The following is a 22,568-nucleotide window of genomic DNA, read 5'->3' on the forward strand; positions in this document are numbered from 1 at the left end:
GATTGTACTCATGTATGGTATGATTTGACTGGATAGCACGCAAAGGTGTTCACTGTATCTCTGTACACATGACAATAATAATCCAATATCGATAGACTTCAGAGATACAGCATGGAAACACGCCCTTCAGTCCACCAAGTCCAAATTGACCAGCGATCACCCCATACACAGACAATACCACACGGGGGACATTTTTTTAACCAAATCCAATTGACTTACAAACCCGCACGTCTTTGGAGTGTGGGAAGAAACAAGTGCACCCGGAGAAAACCTTTTCGGTCACAGGAAGAGCGTACAAACTCGGTACAGCCAGCCCATGTGGTCAGGATCTAACCCAGTTCCATGGCGCCGTAAGGCAGCAACTCTACCACTGCGCTGCATATAGGCCCTCATAATCTCCAATCCCTTCCCTCACTTCCACTACCTCCACTCACCGCCTAACTCTCATCTCTCCTCCACTCCACCCTGCCACTCTCCCCTCCAATGTTTCCCCTCCGCTCTCTCCCCTCACCACCAACAGACACCCCTCCACTCTCTCCTCTCCCCCTCGCCTCCAACCAAAGATACTAGAGGAGCTCCTCTGGTATCTTTGTCTCCTTCACTCCCACTCTCCCCCCCCAAAGATTATGCTCCTCTAGTCAAAGATCTGCTCTAAGATCTTTGCCTCTAGTATCTTTGCTCCCTACCCCCATCTCACTGACCTCTAACCCCACCCCCAGCTCTCACTGACCTCTAACCCCACCCCCATCTCACTGGCGGGGTCACGGTCCACCCCCATCTCCGCCCCACAAGCAGCAACCCCAGCCCCACAATGGCGGCGGCGGGCAAGGTCACCGTTGCTCCGCCCACAAGCAGCAGCTGAGCTGGAGAAGATGGCGACGGCGGGCAAGGGAGGAGGGACAGGGACAGGGGCCGGGGGCCGGGGAGCGGGGAGCGGGGAGCGGGACTGGGGCTGGGCCTGGGGAGCGGGGAGCGGGGAGCGGGACGGGGAGCGGGGCTGGGGCCGGGGAGCGGGACTGGACAGGGGCCGGGGGCTGGGAGCGGGGAGCGGGGCTGGGGGGGGGCGGGGCAAAGTGAGCCGCGGAAAGCCAGCGGACGCGGGCAATGCAAAGTGCGGCCACTGGCAACAAACACCCGCAGTCAGGATCGAACTGGGTCTCTGGTGCTGTAAAAAGGCGGCAACTGCGGCTGTTTCTGACTCTAAATCAAATGTCTGCAGTGCAGATACTATAACAGCAGCTAAAATAAGTTTTAGACAGTTGCATGGAAAGGAAAGGTTTGTACAAAAGTCAAAAGGAGCAGAATTAGGCTAGTCTGCTCCGCCATTCAATTCTGGCTGATCTATCCCTCTCATCCCTATTCTCCTGCCTTCGCCCCATTACCCCTGACACCCGCACTAATTAAAGGAGGCATTGGAGGGATATGGCCAAACTTGGGTGAACGGGATGTTTATACTGTATTCATCACTGCATTCTAGTTCAAGAACGTAAATGAAAAATGTCAACCCCCCCCCCCACAATATCCAGATTGGTTGCAAAACAGACGCTCTAGTCTTGTAAGCATTCAGCCGAATGCACAGCAATGGGGTACATTAAGCAAAACACACAAAGTGCTGGAAGTCAGCAGGTCAGACAGCATCTGTGGAGGGAAATAGGAGTATTCCCTCCTGCTCAACGCCGCCTGATCCACTGAGTTCCTCCAGCACGTTGTGTTTTACCCACATCTGCAGTGGACATCTGCAATGTACATTTGGCTTAAGTATATGGTGTAGCGGCAGATTTTTATATCGTTCAAGAGATTACTCCCTCTAGCCGCTAAATGGACTACAGGATTAAGGGGAATATCTTTGTACGCATGCAAGCTCTCCGTCGGGGACCGTCAGAGCTTCTTCACAGATAAATCTTCAAAACACTGATTAATATCTTTGATCTTTGATTAATAAATTCTTTATTGTTGATGAAAAACAATAAGATACATCCAAACTTCTTCCGCATCGTACACTATAATCTTCGTCGAACTCCAGTTTATTGCTTTAAAGGTTAGAAAACTCCTTGTGTCTCCGTTACGCTTCGCATGGTTAAAGGGTAAACCTTCCCCATGCTGGTCCCAAACTAAACTAAAAACTAAACTTCTACGCAAGAAACTAAGCTCCAAACACGCCCTAAAATACATCATAAATCCCACCCACATAACAACGGGCAGTTTAAATTTTAAAGACATGTGCCATAGCTAATGACACACAAAACAAGCCAAATTGCCACAACATATGGATAGGATAGGTTTGGAAGGTTATGAGCCAAATGCAGGCAGATGGGACTAGTGCAGGTGGGGTTTGTTGGTTGGCGTGGGAACGTTGGGCCGGCGGGCCCGTTTGTATGCTGTGTGACTCATCTACATTTCTTTGGCACTCCATCTTCAAAGTTCAAAGTAAACTTTATTGTCAATTCAATTATGCAACAGTAGTTACACAGAGGATTGAAATTACATTTCCCCATACTCCAAATGTGCAAGTAATATTAAAAACACAGACAGACAACATACCAATAAAAATAGACAATAGACATTACATTATTTAAAATATTAAAATATTCACAGTGTGCCAAAATGTAGCAAAAACTTTGAGGTATTTTAAAAAAGGGTGCAACAATGAAAGGTACAATATAGAAAAAGTGCAAATTTCGTACTGGAGACATTGAGCCAAAGTTATTTTCACAGTTTGTTTGTCTTTGTTTGGGTACTGTTCATGGAATTTTCTTAAGTGTGTTGAGTAGTCTGATGGCCTGAGGGGAAAAGCTGTTTTTGAATCTGGTGGTTTTGCTCCGCATGCTGCGGTAGCGCTTACCGGAAGGTAAGAGGGTGAACAGTTTGTGTGCTGGGTGGGTGGTGTCTTCGATGATATTGCTTGCTCTCTTGCGACAGCGAGATGGGTATAGGTCCTGGATTGCTGGTTGGGGTGATCTTGTGATCTTCTCCGCTGTCCTCACCACTCTCTGTAGGGCCTTCTGGTCAGCAGCAGAGCAACTGCCATACCAGACTGAGAGACTGCTGGTAAGAATGCTCTCAATGGCACCCCTGTAAAAAGTCCAGATCAGTTGAATATTTTGATGTTTGTGTTCCATTTTGAAGTACCGAAGTTCATCAACTTGCATTTATAAAGCCCCTTTCAGCACCTGAAGATTGCTTTGTGCCAGTGAAGTACTTTTGCAAATGTATGGCAGCACCTGTGGAAAGAGGAACATAGTAAAGCTCATCGGCCTGAAATGTCAACCCTGATTTGTTTCTCTGCGGCTGCTGCTTGATATGCTGAATATTTGTAGAGTTTTTTTTTGTTTCAGATTTTCAACTTCTATAGTTTCTTTTACAATATTTGCAGTTCCCTGCAAATATTGGCTTACACACAATATTGTGTAACCCAACATTTGTGCTTCAGATTTATATTGTGCTTCAGATTACAACATCGACAGCTTCCATCTTGTGACTCCCTGAGGTTAATGTGCGATATTCACCAGGAATGTCACTTTGCTTAGATAGATGGACAAAGCTTGAAAGTCCTGCAGATGCTAGAATCGTGCGAGGAACACAGAGTGCTGGGGTGATTCAGTGGGTCAGGCAGCATCTCCGGAGGTCATGGAAGGTTAAAGGAGATGTGTGGGGCAAGGTTTTTTTTAAGCAAAGAGTCGTGGGTGCCTGGAACGCGCAGACAGGGGTGGTGGTGGTGGTGGAGATAGTGGTGTTTCAGAATCTTTTGGATATGGATACAAATATGGAAGCAGGCTGGCAAGGTGGTGCAGTGGTAGAGTTGCTGCCTTAAAGCGCCAGAGACCCAGGTTCGATCCTGACTACGGGTGCTGTCTGGAGTTTTACGTTCTCCCCATGACCTGCTTGGGTTTTCTCAGGAGCTTCAGATTCTTCCCACACTCCAAAGACATACAGGGTTGTAGGTTAATTGGCTGCTGTAAATTGCAAATTGTCTCAAGTGTGTAGATTTACAGGATAATTACTGGTCAACGCAAACTTGGTGGGCTGAAGGACCTGTTTCCTGCTGTATCTTTAAACTAAACTAAACTAAACATAGGGAATAGATGGATATGGAACACCCGCAGGCAGAGGAGATTATTTTATCATGGCATTATGGTCAGTTCAGACATTGTGGGCTGAATGTCCTGTTCCCACACTGTACAGTTCTATGTTTCATTGCATCTGTAATAACTTTGAAAGAAAATGTAAAATATGATGCAGTTATAACAAATAGATTGTGCTTGTCCCACACAAGCTGTTTTCTCTCCCTCTCTGTCTCTGTCCTCGCTCTGGCACACTATGTTAATTAATTAAAAATTGAAGGACCTGTCATTGAAAACTGACTTTTTGTTCAACTAATACTGGAGTTTGTTTCTAATCACTTCTGATGGTTATTTTCAACTCTGCTTCAACTATAGGTTTTAAACGCTGTTAGTAAGGTGGGACACCTGTCATTGAAAACTGACTTTTTGTTCAACTAATACTGGAGTTTGTTTCTAATCATTTTGGATGGTTATTTTCAACTCTGCTTCAACTATAGGTTTTAAACGCTGTTAGTAAGGTGGGACGCTGTTATTAACCGTTGTACATCCTGATATTAGATTCACAAATCACATTTTCAGCATTGTCACGCATTTTGTTTGGGAAGTTATAAAGATTATCCATTTTGGAGTATAATATGTAGTTTAATCTTTGTTGTTTCTATCTTTTCGACTTTATACTTTTGGCACAATTCCACGCAGCTTGCATCATCTGAAGCCAATAGTCTGCATTTCTTGCCTTTGCCAGAAGGATAGATTAAAGTCTAATTCTTTATTTGCTTATTGCTTTAAATATTTTATACAGAGTTGTAGGCGCCAGGAATGCCTTGCCGGCGGTTAGTTTAGTTTATTATTGTAACGTATACCGAGGTACAGTGAAAAGCATGGTGTTTCCAGGTCATATAGTGTGGAAATGGGTCCTGCGTGTTAGTTAGCGAGGCTTCAGCAGCGGGCGCAGCGAGGACTCTTTCGTCGCGAAGCGCTCCGTTCGCTGGCCCTGGAGAGGAGCTCCGACCGCCGGCCCTGCAGTCTGTGGTGCCTACTCCAACCTGAAGCCGCGGTCTCCGGTGGGGGAGGCACCGATTTAGGACTTACCTTGTCCGTACATCTGGACGCCCGCAGTGGCGACTGCGGAGGGTTGAGGTCCCGACCACGGGGGAAAATGGACGACTGGCCAAATTTTATGCTTTCCACCACAGTGATGAATGCTGTGGTGGATGTTTGTGTTAAATTTTTATCGTGTATTGTGTGTTCTTTTTTTATTGTACCGCTGCTGGCAAATTAATTTCACTTGCACTTTATGTGTAAGTGACGAGTAAAACTTGACTTGACTTCGGCCCAACTTGTCCAAACCGACCAACATGTCCCAACTACATTAATCCCACCTGCCTGCATTTGGCCCATATCCCTCTAAACCAGTCCTATCCATGTACCTCCCTGAAGGTTTCTTAAACATTGTGATGGTATCTTCCGCAACTACCTTCCAACACCTACCACCCTTTGTGTAAACAAATTATTTCGACCCCCCCCCACCTTAAATCTATGTCTTCTGGTTCTTGGTTCCCGTACTCTGGGCAAGAGACTCTGTGTGTGTGTGTGTGTCTGATCTATTCCTCTCACCATCAGTCAGAATTCATGGTTGAGATACGAGTGCAAAGTCTGTGCTGCAGCGCCAGTTCCTCATGTATCTGTCGTTTTAAGGAAGATATTGTCAACCTACAATCTGGCTACCATTCAAGGATTGAACCCGTGTCTCTGGTGCTGTGAGGCAGCATCTCTACCGGTGCGCCACCATGCTGGCCTTTCATCATATTGGCAATTTGTGTATCACTGGCATTTTGCTGGTGAGGGGAGAGGAGAGGAGAAGAGTTCCAGATTTCCATTTCCATTGGTCAGAAGTTTTCTGAACGGACGGGTTGTGAAGGTGATGATCCCCCCCGTGGGTCCAGTGATGGCATCAACGGTTGTATTGTGTGTTGGCAGGTCATCAAGTGCAGAGCGGCGGTGGCCTGGGAGGCTGGAAAGCCCCTGTCCATCGAGGAAGTGGAGGTTGCCCCCCCTAAAGCACATGAAGTTCGCATTCAGGTATGGAATGAAACCCTTCGCTCAGGTTCACTTCAACGATGTAAACATTTCATTCTCAATAGTTTAGCTTACAATACTTCCATTTATTGTTGTCACGTGCCATCGAGTCAACACTGCCCTTCCATTATGGCTCATCTATCTTTCCCTCTCAACACCATTCTCCTGCCTTCTCTCCGTAACCTTTGACACCCTTAAAATCAAGAATCCATCAATCCTCTGTTTTTAAATTAACCAATGACTTGGCCTCCACAGCTGTCTGTGGCAATGTATTGCACAAATTCACCACCCACTGGCTAAAGAAATCTCCTATCCAAAAGTACATCCTTTTATTCTGTGGTTGCGCCCTCTGGTCCTCCCACTAGGTGAAACATCCTCTCCACATCCACTCTATCCAGGCCTTTCACCGTTTCCCTGTTTAACGAGGCTGTGATCTTTACCTGACAGGTTGTCGCCACCGGAGTCTGCCACACCGACTCCTTCACTCTGAGCGGTGCAGACTCAGAGGGGCGCTTCCCTGTCATTCTTGGCCATGAGGGAGCTGGCATCGTGGAGAGTGTTGGGGAGGGAGTCACCTCCTTCAAAGCAGGTAAAGAATTGCAAAGAAAGACCTCGCACTTTTCACATTCTTCTCCGAAAGAAGGAAAACGTAAATACAAGCAGCACGGTGGCGCAGCGGTAAAGTCGCTGCCCTACAGCAGCGGAGACGCGGGCGGGTTTGACCCTGAATACTGGTGCTGTCTGTACAGAGTTTCTACGTTCTCACTGTGACTGCGAGGGATTACTCTGAGTGCTCCAGTTTCCTCCCATATCCCATAGATGGGCAGGTTTAGAGATGAATTTGCTTCTGTAAATTGTCCCTGGTGTGTAGGATAGAACTAGTGTACAGGATGACCGCTGGTCAGCACGGACCCTGTGGACCGAAGGGCCAGCTTCCAAGCTGCATCTCTAAACTAAACAAAACAAGTGTTGGAAAAGGTACAGTGTAGAGACAGCATGGAAACAGGTCCTTCAGCCCAGCAAGCCTATGCTGACCATTGAACACCTGTTCACACTAGTTCTATGACACTAAAGTTGATGTAAGTATCGAATGGTTATCAAAAATTTCAGCAAGATCTTGATCAGTTGGGCGAAAGGGCTGAGGAATGGTTAATGAAGTTTAATGCAAATAAGTGAGAAGTGTTGTATTTTAGGAAATCAAAACAGGACAGGACGATTACAGTGAATGGCAGTGTTGTAGTACAGAGGGATCTAGGAGTGCAGGTACATAGTTCCTTGAAAGAGGTGTCGCAGGTCGATAGGGTGGTCAAGAACACTTTTGGTATATTGGCTTTCATCAGTCAGGGTATTGAGTATAGATGTTGTGATGTTATGTTACAGTTGTACAAGGCATTGGTGAGGCCACATTTGGAGTATGGTGTTCAGTTTTGGTCAACCTGCTATAGGAACGATGTTGTTAAGCTTGGACAGGTACATGGGTAGACTTGGACCATCTCCAACATCTCCCTACCGTTTCTTGATCTCACCATCTCCATCACAGGAGATAGACTATCGGCTGACACTTGTCCTAATGACTGCTGACTGTCACAGCTATCTAGACTACATATTTTCCCACCCTGCTTCCTGTTGAGACTCAATCCTCTACTCCAAATTCCTCCGTCTACGCCACATCTTGCCCAAGATGAGGTATTCCATACCAGGACATCTGAGATGTCCTCATTCTTTAGGGGATTATGGCTCCCCTCTTTCATCATAGATGAGGCCCTCACTAGGGTCTCCTCGATATCCCGCAGTTCCACTCTTGCTCCCCCTACCTTCAGTTGCAACTTCCTGATCAACTCGTCCCTTCCCCACCCAAACCATCCCCCCCCCCCCCCCCCCCCCCCCCCCCCCCCCCATCCATCCACCCCCCCCAGTACCTTACCATAGTCATCCTGCTAGTTCAACTATTTGCATCCATATATCCCTTCATTATCACCTCTTCCACAGCCAACAATGAATGGACATTGCGGGCTCCACCTTTCCTTGGTAATTGGTGCTGGCTCTGATTTGTTCTAAACCATTTCATATCGCTAGTTTCCCTCCCCCATGACTCTCAGTCTGAAGAAGGGTCTCAACCTGAAATGTCGCCAATGCCATTTCTCCAGAGATGCTGCCTGAACCTCTGAGTTACTCCAGCATTTTGTGTCCAACTTGTGTGCAGTTTCTTCCTCTACACTCAGTGCTGTATGAGCGTGACAAACACATTTTGTAAGCCACCACTTGCTGATGGATGGATGACGAGAGGCCTTCAGTTTTGTCTAATGTAATGTTCTCCTGTTGCAGGTGATCGAGTGATTCCACTTTACATACCACAGTGTGGGGAATGCAAGTTTTGCCTGAGTCCCAAGACCAATCTCTGCCAGAAGATCAGGTTACTAATTACTCTTCTTCGTTGTTACGCTCATGAGAATGAACTAGCTTCATGTTGCCACAAAGCAATAAACAGAGCACTCTAGGACCAAAATGAGATTAGTAAAAGTGAAAGGGAGAACACTTCACGTATTGGCATAATCTAACCAAAATCCACAGGAGTGTTCCTTTGATCTGAACAGCCTCCACCTGTTCCTGTAAAGCTTTCAAATCCAAATCTTTAATCCTTTTATTCTGGTACGTTGGTGCATGCAAACCAAAATCCTACAATTAAGATGCAAGGAAATGTATGCTGCTTTTGTGAATTGATATCAAAATTGGAAAGTGGTACACAAGGAACTGCAGATGCTGGAAACTTGATCAAAACACAAAGTGCTGGAGAAACTCAAAGGGTCAGGCAGCATCTGTGGAGGGAATGGACAGACGACCTTGCAGATCGGGACCCTTCTTCAGATTGATTGGAGTTGGGAGGTGAATACTGGAGTAGTATTGGGACGGGATGAAGCCTGGCAAGTGATAGGTAGATGCAGGTGAAAGTGGTTTGATTGGCAGATGGGAGGAGTAAGTGACAGGCCGCAGGTAAAGAGGAGACAAATGGATGGTTGATAAGAAGAGAAGGAGTGAAATGTCAAGCTGGATGAAAGGGGAGAGAGAGGAGGAAAGGGAAATATTAGACTTGGGAGGGGGAGAGGAGCAGGGCGACTGGGGTGGTGGGAGAAATGTGTGTGGACGGGGGTTGTGGAAATGTTGTCTTGGTCCTGCACTAGGTGAGACAGGTTCACATGCATCTCCTTTAACTTCACCTTTTGCATCCTCCAGATTCCTTGTCCAACCTCATCTACTTTATCCGGTGTTCCCGATGTGCCCTCCTGTACATCGGCGAGACCAGGCATTGTTCTAGAAACATTCATTAAAGAAACTTAAATGCAAATTCTGTTGACCAGGACATGTTTCTCCAAGTCTGGATCAATCTTATGAATGTGATTGGTGGTAAAATTATTATTAATGAATATCTCACTGATCTTCCTTATCTACCTTACTACCTCAGTACAGCACAGGAACAGGCCCTCCAGCCCACATTGCCAAACATAATGCCTAGTTAAACTAATCTCTTCTTGCACGTGATCCATGTCCCTCCATTCCCTCATATCCACGTGTCTGTCCAGAGCCTCTTAAATGTCACTATTGTATTTGCCTCCACCACCACCCCAGGCAGCACATCCCATGCATCCACCACTCTCTGTGTAAAAAACCTTGCCCCGCACATCTCCTTTAAACTTTGCCCCTCTTTCAGGTGTTGGTGGTGGGTGTATGGAACGAGCTGCTGGAGGAAGTAGTTGAGGCAGCTACTATCATAACTTTTCATGGTAGACAAAAAAGCTGGAGAAACTTAGCAGGTGAGGCAGCACCTCACTTATAACTTTTAAGAAACACTTAGACAGGTACATGGATAGGACTGTATGACTCTATGTTAAAACACAGCCTAGGCACAAGGAACCGAGGTAGGTTGTCAAAGGATACCACGTGCTGGATTAACTCAGTGGGCAAGGTAGCATCTGGAGAACACGGACAGGAGACACTTTGGATCTGAAGAAGTCCTGACCCGAAACGTCATCTATCCATATTTATCGACATGCTCCTTGACGAGTCTTTTGGGAACGTGGATGGGTGGCGTTTTGGGTTAGGACGCTTCTTCAGACTGAAGGGTCCTGCCCCAAAACATCACCTATCCATGTCCTTCAGAGATGCTGCCAGACCTCCTGAGTTACTCCATCACTTTGTTTTTTGTTTTTTTGTTGTTGTTGTTGTAAATCAGCATCTGCAGTTCCTTGTTTCTACTTGGTGTCTTTTTCTTAGAGCAATATCCTATTGACAGTTTCTTCCCAGTAGTTGGGCAATGGAACCATCCCACCAACAACTGACCTACCATCTACCTCATTAGAGACCCTTGGTCATCTTTAATCAGGACTTTATTTTGCACTAAATGTTATTCCCTTTATCCTGTATCTTTACACTGTGGACGGATCGATTGTAATCATGTCTAGTCTTTCCGCTGACAGGTTAGCTTGAAACAAAAAAGCTCTTCACTGTTTCAGCTTTTCAGGGCGGCACAATGGCACAGCAGTAGAGTTGCTGCCTTGCAGCTCTGGAGACCCGGTTTGATCCTGACCTCAGGTGTTGTCTGTACTCCTGTGACCTTGTGGGTTTTCTCTGGGTGCTCCGGTTTCCTCCAAAGACGTGCAGGTTTGTAGGTTTAAGAAGGAACTGCAGATGCTGGAAAATCAAAGATACACAAAAATGCTGGAGAAACTCGGGACGTTTCGGGACGAAACGTTGCCTATTTCCTTCGCTCCATAGATGCTGCTGCACCCGCTGAGTTTCTCCAGCATTTTTGTGTACCCTCAGGTTTGTAGGTTGATTGACTTCTGTGAATTGTCCCTAGTGTGTAGGATAGAACTAATGTGCAGATGATCATTGGTTGGTGTGGACTCAGTGGGCTGAAGAGCCTGTTTCCACGCTGTATCTCTAAAAAAAACGGACCCTCGGTACACGTGACGATAAGCTAGACTAGACTAAGCTATTGATGGTGGAATTGTGATTTGATTGATATACTTTTGTTGACGGGTTGCTTATTTTCTTGCTCTTCCACAGGGTGACCCAAGGGCAGGGCCTGATGCCAGATAAGACCAGCAGGTTCACTTGTAAAGGCCAGCAGCTCCACCACTACATGGGGACCAGTACCTTCTCCGAATACACGGTCGTTGCTGACATTTCCCTGGCTAAGATAGACCCCGCGGCTCCGCTGGATAAAGTCTGTCTGCTGGGCTGCGGCATTTCCACCGGCTATGGGGCAGCTCTCAACACTGCCAAGGTACTAACTCTCTGCGTAACGTTTCTGATCTTCCCTGTCTTCAATGCAGTTTTGAAGTCCAGAAATGAGCCATTACTCAGTCTGAAGAAGGGTCCTGACACTGGGTTACTCCCAACAGTTTGTGATTGTATTCATGTATAGTATTTTCGGATCTGATTGGACAGCATGCAAAATTATGCTTTCACCTTGATACACGTGACAATAATAAACCTAAATGATCTTTGGTGAATTAAATGGGAAACAGTGAGAACACAAACTCTAGCACAAACTCTCGTTCATAACGAGAGGAGTTGAGTACAGGAACACAGAGGTTCTTCTGCAGTTGTACCGGGCCCTGGTGAGACCACACCTGGGATATTGTGTACAGTTTTGGTCTCCTAATTTGAGGAAGGACATTCTTGCTATTTTATGGAGTGCAGCGTAGGTTCACAAGGTTATTTCCCAGCATGCCGGGACTGTCACATGATGAAAGAATGGAGTGACTGGGCTTGTATTCACTGGAATTTAGAAATATGAAAGGGGATCTTATAGAAACATAAAATTATTAAGGGGTTGGACACGCTAGATGCAGGAAACATGTTCCCGATGTTGGGGGAGTCCAGAACCAGGGGTCACAGTTTAAGAATAAGGGGTGGGCCATTTAGGACTGAGATGAGGAAAAACGTTTTCACGCAGAGAGTTGTGAATCTGTCTAATTCTCTCCTCAGGGGGCGGTGGAGGCTGGTTCTCTGGATGCTTTCGAGAGAGAGTTAGATAGAGTTCTGAGGGCTAGCGGAATCAAGGGATATGGGGAGAAGGCAGGAATGGCGAACTGATTGTGGAAGATCAGCCATGATCACATTGAATTACGATGCTGGCTCGAAGGGCTGAATGGCCTACTCCTGCACCTATTGTCTACGTACAGGTATCTATGTAAGAGGTAGGCCAAAGGAGAAAATACAGAGCGCAGATTATAGTTCTCGGCATTTTAACATATCAGTTCCATTGACAAAGTCCAATGTCCGCAATGGGGTAGAGGTGAAACGCACAGTACCCTAACTTATGGAAAGACAGTTCAGAAACCTGATAATAAAGGGGAAGAAGCTGTTTCTGAGTTTGGTGATGCGCGCTAACAAGCTTCTGTATCTCCTGCTGGATGGGAGCAGGGAGGACCGGCACAAACTCAAAGGTTTAGGCTTATTGTCACGTGTACCAATGCACAGTGAAAAGCTTTGTTTTGCATGCTATATAAACAGATCAGATATGCTGGACATGAACACAATCAAGTCAAACGCAAGGACAATAAGTAGAGCAAAGGGGAAGATACAGAGTGCAGAATATAGTTCTCAGCATTGTACACTCGCTGGTCCAATCTTCCCTAGTTCAGGCCCTCAAGTCCTGGCAACATCCTTGTAAATCTTTCCAGGTTAATGACATATTTCCTCTTGCATGGTGACTAAAATTAAACACACGATTCCAAATGTGGCCTCACCAACAATTTGTACTGCTGAAATATAACATCCAACCTCTATACTCAATGCCCTAGACCTTCATGCCAAAGGTTATCGTCACCCCATCCAGCTGCGACGACACTTTCAGGGAACTATACACTTGTACTCTTAGATCCCCCTCCTCAACATTGCCATATGGCCATACTGTTCATTGTGAAGGGTCCTGTCTTGGTTTGACTTCCCAAAATTCAACACGTCACACTTTTCCGAAATAAACTCAATTGGTCATTTTTCTGCCCAATTACCATTCAAACTAAGCATGTTGCATTTATCATAGACATACAGAGCCAGGTCCTACCGAAGGTAGACAAAAAATGCTGGAATAACTCTTAACAGGCAGTACCTCTGGAGAGAAGGAATGGGTGACGTTTCAGGGTGAGACCCTTCTTCAGACTTAGAACCATCAAATCCAGTCTGGTCACCCTTCACACTAATCATACATTAATCCCATTTTATTTTGCAAACTCTTCTCTCATTCTCACACCACCATCCACTGCAGATTTTACCACTCCCTACACCATTGAGGCAATTTACAGAGGACAATTAACCTACAAACCCGCACATCTTTGGGATTTAGGACAAAACCAGAGCACCCGGCAGAAGACCCTGTGGTCACAGGGAGAACGTGCAAACTCCACACAGAGAGACAGCGCTGGGGGGAGGGGGGGGGGGTCAGGATCGAACCTTGGTCTCTGATGCTATGAGGCAGCAACTTTACCACTGCTGCGTGCTAAACTAATGCCCATGTATCCTCAAAGGTAGCGTGTAAGCAGTTAAAATGGCATCTAGAATGCATTTATTTATTTGGAGCACAGAAAATAGGAGCAGGTGATTATGTGGAGTGAGGAGGTACAGATTGAGGTGGCACGGTGGCGCAGTGCCAGACACTATTTCAGAGTTGCTGCCGCGCAGTGCCAGAAACTATTTCAACCCTGACTACGGGTGTTGTCTGTGTGGAGTTTGTACGTTCTCCATATGACAGTGCGGGGTTTCTCCAGGTGCTCCAGTTTCCTCCCACATCCCCCAAGGACGTGTAGTTTGTAGGTTTGTTACCAGTGGTTCTGTTGTGATTACACTGAGGGAAGAGCTGATCTGCTCCGGAAATGCGTTGTGTTCTTGACTAAACTCCTCGCTCTGTCTGCCGACTGACTTTACCTCCACCCCTTGAACCCCAGGTCGAACCGGGCTCCACGTGTGCGGTGTTTGGACTGGGTGGCGTGGGTCTTGCCGTTATCATGGGCTGCAAGGCCGCCGGTGCCTCGCGGATCATTGCTGTCGATATCAACAAGGACAAGTTCACCAAGGCTCAAGAGTTTGGTGCCACTGAGTTTGTGAACCCCAAGGACCACGTCAAACCCATTCAGGAGGTCTTGGTGGAAATGACTGACGGCGGAGTGGACTACTCCTTCGAGTGTATTGGCAACGTCATGACCATGGTGAGTGATAGACCTCGTTTTTGTTGGTCTGAAGAAGATTCTCGACCCGAAACATCGCTAGTTTAGTTTATTATTGTCATGTGTAACGAGATACAGAGAAAATATTTTAATTGCGTGCTATCCAGTCAGCAGAAAGACTATACATGATTACGATCAAGCCTTTCGCAATGAACAGATACGGGATAAAGGGAATAACGTTTAGTGCAAGATAAAGTCCACTATCGATTAAAGATAGTATAAAGGTTTCCCCATGAGGTTGATGGTAGGTTAGGACGGCTCTCTAGTTACCAGATGGCAGAATATAGAATATAGTACAACCATGTAGCATGACAGTGACAGAGAAAGTGCAAGAACGCAGGTTAGAAGATCCAGGTTTATGGGAGGAACGTTCAGTAGTCTGATAACAGCGAGGAAGCTGCTCCTGAATGTGAGGCTACAGGCTTTCAAGCTTTTGCATCTTCTTCCAGATGGGAGTGGAGAGAAGAGGGAGCAACCGGGGTGTGAGCAGTGCTTGATTTTGTTGGCTGCTTTCTTGAGGTAGCATGAAGCACAGATTCATCATGGAATTGGGTTGGTTTGCTCCTTGACCTATAAATGGAAGGTGCTGTTGCTATTAAACCCGTGTCATTTTCACACACAGAGTGGTGGGTATTTGGAATGAGCTGCTGGAGGCGGTAGGCACTACAGGCAGGTACTATAATAACATTTAAAAGGCACTTGGGCAGTCTTGGTACATGGATAGGAAATTTTTGAGGGAAACGTGGGCAAATGGGACTACCTTTGATGGGGAATCCCGTTTGGTATGGATGACTTGGGCTGAACAGCCTGTTTCTGTGCTGGATGACTTGAAGGCAGAGAAGGAAGAAGGTCTAGAAATAGAAACAAATAACTAGATGGGAAGAGGCAGGGAGTAAGAACATAGATGGGGTGTCCTGGTCATCACGGACGTGTTGGTGCTGAAGGGCCTGTTTCCGTGCTCAATGACTACATTACTTTTTTAAACTTGTACTGTTTGCTGTTTTCTTCTTCCCCCACCACCCTTTTAACGCCATGATAAACCATTGCAGAGAGCGGCCCTGGAAGCTTGTCACAAGGGCTGGGGAACCAGCGTCATCCTAGGGGTGGCGCCGTCCGGCCAAGAGATTGCGACTCGCCCCTTCCAGCTGATCACTGGCCGTGTCTGGAAAGGATCAGCGTTTGGAGGTAACGTCCGGGCATTGCCGTTAAGTTGGTAGAGCCACTGTCTCACAGCGCCAGAGACCCGAGATTACACGTTCTCCCTGTGACCACGTGGGTTTCTTCTGGGTGCTCCGGTTTCCTCCCATGCCCCAAAGACGTGCAGGTTTGTGGGTTAATTGGCTGCTGTAAATTGCCACAAGGGAATGGATGAGAAAGTGGGATAATGTAGACATTTACGGGTGGTCGATGGTTGGCATGGACTCGAGGGGCCGAAGAGCCTGTTTCCATGCCATGTCTCTAAATAAATTAATTTAAATCTTTTTATTTGAATTTTGAATTTAACAGCAATTTGCATACATACAATGATAACAGACAGTGATAGTCAGGACATAATTGTACAACAGTATGTAAACCTAAATAAATTAATGGGTACAGAGAAAATTTACAAGAATGGCGCCAGGATTCAAGGGCTGGAGCTACAGGGAGGTTGGACAGGCTAGGATTTTATTCCTTGGACCTCAGGAGGATGAGGGTGATCTTGTAAAGGTAAAAAAATCATGAGGGGAATAGATTGGATGGAATGCAGAGTCTTACACATGCCTAGAATGCACTGTCATAGAAAATAGGTGCAGGAGTAGGCCATTCGGCCCTTCGAGCCAGCACTGCCATTCAATGTCATGGCCGATCATCCAAAATCAATAGCGCATTCCTGCTTTTTCCCCATATCCCTTGATTCTGTTCGCTCTAAGAGCTAAATCTAACTCTCTTGAAAACATCCAGTGAATTGGCCTCCACTGTCTTCTGTGGCAGAGAATTCCACAGATTCACAACCTCTGGGTGAAAAGGTTGTTCCTCATCTCAGTCCTAAATGGCCTTCCCCTAATTCGTAAATTGGGATCGCTGGTACTGGGCTCCCCCAACATGGGGAACATTTTTCCTGCATCTAGCCTGTCCAATCTCTTAAGAATTTTATGTTTCTATGAGATATCCTCTCATCCTTCTAAACCAGGGCTGCCAACATTGGGCGAGAGTTGGGAGTGAGAAATTGCGAGAGACCAAGCCTGAGGTAACATAGCGATAGGGAGGTGGGGGAGGAAGGTGTCCCCTCTCCCATTAGTACGGAACTTTTGCATTTATCAGCTTGAAATTGTGCAATATGGTGCATATTGTAGCAAGTTTTTTTTAACCTATACTTGAATGCAATATATATGCTTTAAATTGGATTAGCCATGAATAAGGTTAGAGTAAATTACATTCCTAATGACATTCCACAGGATGGTAGGGAATTCCCCTCAGCAGGTAGCGTATCTGGGACATGTTTTCACACTGTATCACTATGACTACATTATACCTCTACCATGCATGAATGTTTCAAAGTCAAGTGGTGGAGTTTTATTGCCTTATACTCAAGCCTGTTTTCCCCCCATATCCCTTGCTGTTGTTAGCCCCAAGAACTAAATGTAACTCTCTCTTGAAAACATCCAGTGAATTGGCCTGCACTGCCTTCTGTGGCAGAGAATTCCACAGATTCATAACTCTCTGTGTGAAGAAAGTTTGTTCTCATCACAGTCCTAACTACCCCCCCCCCATTTATTCTTAAACTGTGACCCCTGGTTCTGGACTCCCCCAACATCGGGAACATTTTTCCTGCAGTTACAGTAAGTGAAAATCTAGCAGGCAAGCAGGATGCTTTCACCAACCACCCCATTTGAAGTCCACTATCTTCCATCGTTTCTACCCAGTGCTTGGTACTTACTTCCAGCAGCTACTGGTTGTCCTCCAGGATGCACCGAGCCGCAGCCTGATCCATGCCGGTCACCTGGGCACACAGAGACTCTCACGGCAGCGGCGCAACGCTTTGACGCCTCCGACGGCCCGGGACTCTTGCACTGAGGCTGCTCCATGGCCGGAGCTGCAGTGAGCGACTCGCCAGCCCGGCAAACACTCGCCAGCCCGGCAAACACTCACCAGCCCCGCTCCCCGTCCGCACCTGCTTCCAAAACCCGCGGCCCATGCAGTTGATATGAGTTTTGAAATTTTCGTTGATCACATAATTTCTCACAACAGAGCGAGAGAAATTTGTGATCAGCGTGAGAATTTGGCAAAATGCGTGATTCTCACGCTCAATGCATGGGAGTTGGCTCCCCTCTCACTCTCCCCTCCCTCTCTCTTCTCCCCCCCCTTTTCTCTCTCCTCTCTTCCATTCTCTCTCCCCCCTCTCTCCCTCCCCCTCTCCCTCTCTCTTCCCCCTCTCTCCCTCCCACCTCACCCCCTCTCTCGTCCCCTTTCCTCTCTCTCTCCCCCCCTCTCCCTCTCTTTCCCCTAACTCTCTCAACCCTCTCTTTTGCTCCCTCTCTCTCCCCCTCTTTCTTCTCTCTCTCTCTCTCCCCTTCTCTCCCTATCTCTCTCCTCCTCACCTCTCTCCCCTCTCTCCCATCTCACTCTCCCCCTTGCTCTCTCTCTCTCCCCTCTCTCTTTGTCTCTATCTCCTCTTTGCCTCCCATCTCTCTCTCTCTTTCCCTCTCTCTCCCTCTTCCCCCTCTTTCCTTCTCCCCCCACTCTCTCCCATTCTCTCCTACCCTCTCCAGCCCCTCTCTTCCCTCTCTCTCTCTCACTTCCCCCCCCCCCCTCCCACCTCACTCTCCCCTACCTCTCTCTCCCCTCTTCCCCCCCCCCCCCCTTTTCTCACTCCATTCACTGTCTCTCTCCTCTCACCCCCTCTATCGCCACTGTCTCCCTGTCTCCTTCCTCTCTCTCTCTCCACCTCCCTATGAGAGTCTGTCCCTTCGGCACGTCGGAGGTGGCACTTCTGACGGCCCGGGACCCTCGCACTGTCCGGAGTGCTTCATGGCCGGAGCTGCAGCGAGCTCCGCAAACACTCGCCAGTCCCGGCTCCCCGCCGCTGGTTCTGCTCCCATCCCTCCCTCAGCCCCGGCTCTCCAACACCCGCAGACCATGCAGTTTATCTGACTTTTGAAATTTTCGTTGATCACCGAATTTCTCACCAGAGCGTGAGAAATTTCTGATCAGCGTGAGGGCGTGAGAGTTTGCCTGAGGGCGTGATTCTCACGATCAAAGCGTGAGAATTGGCAGCCCTGTTCTAAACTCCAGTGAATACGTCCAGTTGACCCATTCTTCATAATACGACAGTCCCGCCATCCCGGAAATTAACCTGGTGAACCTACACTGCACTCCCTCAATAGCAAGAATATCCTTGCTCAAATTAGGAGACCCAAACTGCACACAATACTCCAGGTGTGGTCTCACCAGGGCCCTGCATAACTGCAGTAGGACCTCCTTGCTCCTGAAACTTAAATCCACTCACAATGAAGCCCAACATGCCATTAGCTTTCTTCACAAGCAGGTCTCGTTGCATCTCCCCTTTTCCTAATCTGACACCATTCAAATAATAATTTGCCTTCCAGTTCTTGCCACCAAAGTGGATAACCTCATATTTATCCACATTCTACTGCATCTGCCATGTATCTGCGCACACCCAACCTATCCAAGTCACCTTGCAGCCTCATAGTGTCCTCTTCGCAGCTCACACTGCGACCTAGCTTGCGTCATCCGCAAACTTGGAGATGTCAGGGTTTGTTGTGGAGGCAAATACTATAAGTGGCATATAGGAAAGCAAATGGATATGCAGGTAATGGAGGGAAATGGATTATGTCCAAGCAGTTTGACTTGGCATCATGTTTGGCACAGTTATTGTGTGCTGAAGAGCCTGTCCTGTACTTTGCTGTTCTACATTCTATGCTCCTGCAGTCCTTTTTGGTGAACTCATTCCAATCATTGGCAACTGTGGCACAGCGCCAGAGACCCGGGTTTGATCCTGACTACGGGTGCAGTCTGTATGGAGTTTGTACATTCTCCCTGGGACCGCGTTGGTTTTCTCTGGATTTTCTCCCACATTCCAAAGACGTGTAAGTTTGTCGGCTAATTGGCTTCAGTAAAATTGTCCCCTGGTGTGTGGGATAGTGCTAGTGTATGGTTGATCGCTGATTGGCGTGGGCCGAATGGCCTTTTTCCGTCCTGTAACTCTAAAGAAAAGCTGTGTTGATGTTTGATGCGTTTGTCTTTGTGTCGCAGGATGGAAGAGTGTGGAGAGCGTTCCCAAACTGGTGAAAGATTACATGGATAAAAAATTGAAGGTGGACGAATTTATATCTTTCACGCTCCCATTCAAAGAGATCAATGAGAGCTTTGAACTCATGCACACTGGGAAAAGGTTAGTGGTTAAGTCTTTACTGAAGTGATTGATGTGGCTCAGTGGAAAGAGGTTCTGAAACCTGAGCTCAAATCTAGCTTGGTTTAAGATACGGCATGAAACGGGCTGTACACCCCACCGAACCCACACGGAACATCGATCATCTGTTCACTGTAGTTTATTGTCACGTGTACCAAAGTACAGTGAAAAGCGTTTTGTTGCGTGCTATCCAGTCAAAGAAAGGACTATCCATGATTAAAATAGAGCCGTCCACAGTGTACAGATACAGGAATAACATTTAATGCAGGATAAAGCCTGATTAAAGATAGTTCAAAGTTCTATGTTACCTCATTTTCACAACCATTTGTTACTCACCATGGATAATTTTAGAGGCCAATTAAACCCATATGTCGTTAGGATATGGGAGAAAACTCACATGGTCGTGGGAGGACATGCAAACTCAACAGCCAGTAGCCGAGGTCAGTATCAAACCTTTGGTGCTGTGAGGCAGCGTCTCTACCAACTGCACCACTGTACTACCTGTAGCTTGCTGCAGCTATGTTCTGGGGAGTAGTGCGGTGTCAGGGTGTAATCTCTATGGCAAGATCTCTATGTCACCATGGTAGATGCAGAAGATCCATGCAGTAAAGTTGGGACATTGACATTTTTAAAATATTTATCCCTCATTTTGATGGGACAAAGGATCTAATTAATGTTTCTGGGAGCTTAACATAGAATTGGCCTCTGTAAAATAAATGTGTACAGGAAGCAGCTGAGAAAGTGATATAACATAGAACTAGTGTGAACAGGTGGTTGATGGTAGGCGTGGGCTTGTTGGGTCAGAAGGTGTTTCTGCACTGTATCTCCATGTGCTGTACTGTCGGCTTGCAACACAATACTGTTTGGGAGCAGCTCCGGCGAAGACAGAATGCGGTGATTTGTAGACGTAGCCTGGTCCATCACACAGACCAGACTCTCATCTACATTTCACGTCGCCTCTGGAAAGCAGCTAACATAAATTTAAGACTTGTCCCACCCCAGTCATTCCTCCTTCTCCCTGCACCCGTCTGGCAGAAGGCACAGGAGCTTAAAAGTGAGCAGAACCGGATGTGGGAATAACTTCCCATTTGTTATCTGTTCTGAACAATCCTTCGATAGGTTAGGGTACTGTCCAGTTCACCTCTACCCAATTGCGGACATTGGTTTATGGAACTGATGCACTACAACGCTGAGAACTATATTCTGCACTCTGTATGTTTGGGTAGCGACGATTCTTCAGACAGATAAACAGTTCCATTCAAAATGTTGCCTGTCCATTCCCTCCACAGATACTTGAGCCGCTGAGTTCCTGCAACACTTTGTGTTTTGACCTTTTTCCCTTGAGATTGTTATTTTAAGTTCAACTGTAATATGGCTGTTTGTTGAAAACAAGTTGCATTTTTTTAGGGTGCGGGGTGGGGGAGTAAAAATTTGGTGTTGTCTTGTACACATAGACAAAAACTACATAAATTAGCTGCAGACGCTGATATACAAATCAAAGTGCTGGAGGTTAGGCAGCATCTCTGGAGAACATGGATAGGTAATGTTTTATATCAGAACCTTTCTTCAGACCCAAAACTATAGCTGTAGTGGAAAGGCTGAAATTACTCAGCATGTCGGGCAGCATCCGGGGAGAGGGAAGCAGTTAAAAATTCTGGCTGGAGAGACTGCACAAGGACTGCTGTAGAAATGGAAAAAGGGTGATCAAGAATATTGAGTCAATTACAATAATGTACAAAAATAACCCATGGGCAAGGCAAATCTTAACGTAAAAAAACTGATGCATCATAAAATCCGTGGCTCAACTTGCTTAACTTTGCATGATACACCAAGGGAAATAAATAACGAACTTTTGAACAATTATATCTCAAGTTCAATCTAATCCTTTGTTTTCTCTTTATTTTTAAAGCATCCGAAGTGTCCTCTTATTTTAAAGTCACACCGGAACCAGTTTTTTAGCCGTCCGTGGAGTCTTGATCAGTGTGGAGAAAAAACACGTGGAAAATTGCCTTAAAACGCTGTTGCTTTTCTCTTTATATACTTTAATAATGCTTTGTCATCTGTTTCAGAGAATCTATAGAAACATAAAAAACATAGAAAATAGGTGCAGGAGTAGACCATTCGGCCTTTCAATATGATCATGGCTGAACATCCAAAATCAGTACCCCGTTCTGGCTTTTTCCCCATATCCCTTAATTCCTTTATCCCTAGGAGCTAAATCTAACTCTCTTGAAAACATCCAGTGAATTGGCCTCTGTGTGCAGAGAATTCCACATATTCACAACTTTCTGGGTGAAGACGTTTTTCCTCATCTCAGTTCTAAATGACCAACTTCTTATTCTTAAACTGTGATCGCTGGACTCCTCCAACATCAGGACCATTTTTCCTGCATCTACCTTGTCCAATCCTCTTAAGAATTCTCTGTTTCTATAAGATCCCCTCTCATTCTTCTAATTCCAGCGAATGCAAGCCCAGTCAACCCATTCTTTCATTGTTGTTGTCAACCCAATCATGAACCATGTAACTCCTGTCACGGACACACTTTTGCAAATTAAAATTACTTCAAAATACATTTACTTTGTTGTGTGGGATTTTTGAGTATCACGGCTGCAGCAGAGGTCCCTGCAGTAATGGCAACATTTGCAGAGCGTTACATGTAAGTGGTCTCCATTAGCAGTTGAGATATATTACAGATAGCGCAGTGGGTAGAACTGCTGCGTTACAGCGGCAGGAACCCGGGTTTGATCCTGATCTCTGGGTGCAACGGCTTCCTCGCACATCCCAAAGACG

At 46.5% G+C, this 22,568-nt stretch overlaps 1 protein-coding gene across 2 annotated transcripts; it reads left to right on the forward strand.

Moving 5' to 3' along the window:
• Positions 1-827: 827 nt before the first annotated feature.
• LOC129700691 (alcohol dehydrogenase class-3) lies at positions 828-22,350 on the forward strand. Of its 2 annotated transcripts, XM_055641287.1 has the most exons (9): positions 830-888; positions 6,040-6,143; positions 6,588-6,729; positions 8,466-8,553; positions 11,205-11,424; positions 14,090-14,350; positions 15,418-15,553; positions 19,622-19,760; positions 21,688-22,350. In XM_055641287.1, exons 1-9 carry the CDS (start codon positions 873-875, stop codon positions 21,710-21,712), a joined length of 1,131 nt encoding a protein of 376 aa, XP_055497262.1. In that variant the 5' UTR covers positions 830-872; the 3' UTR covers positions 21,713-22,350. The 2 variants fall into 2 exon arrangements, with proteins under 2 accessions (XP_055497254.1, XP_055497262.1); XM_055641279.1 differs by lacking the exon at positions 21,688-22,350 and having other exon boundaries at positions 828-888; positions 19,622-19,803.
• Positions 22,351-22,568: the final 218 nt, after the last annotated feature.

This window comes from Leucoraja erinacea, chromosome 1, assembly GCF_028641065.1.
Source record: "Leucoraja erinacea ecotype New England chromosome 1, Leri_hhj_1, whole genome shotgun sequence".
NCBI classification, from domain to species: domain Eukaryota; kingdom Metazoa; phylum Chordata; class Chondrichthyes; order Rajiformes; family Rajidae; genus Leucoraja; species Leucoraja erinaceus.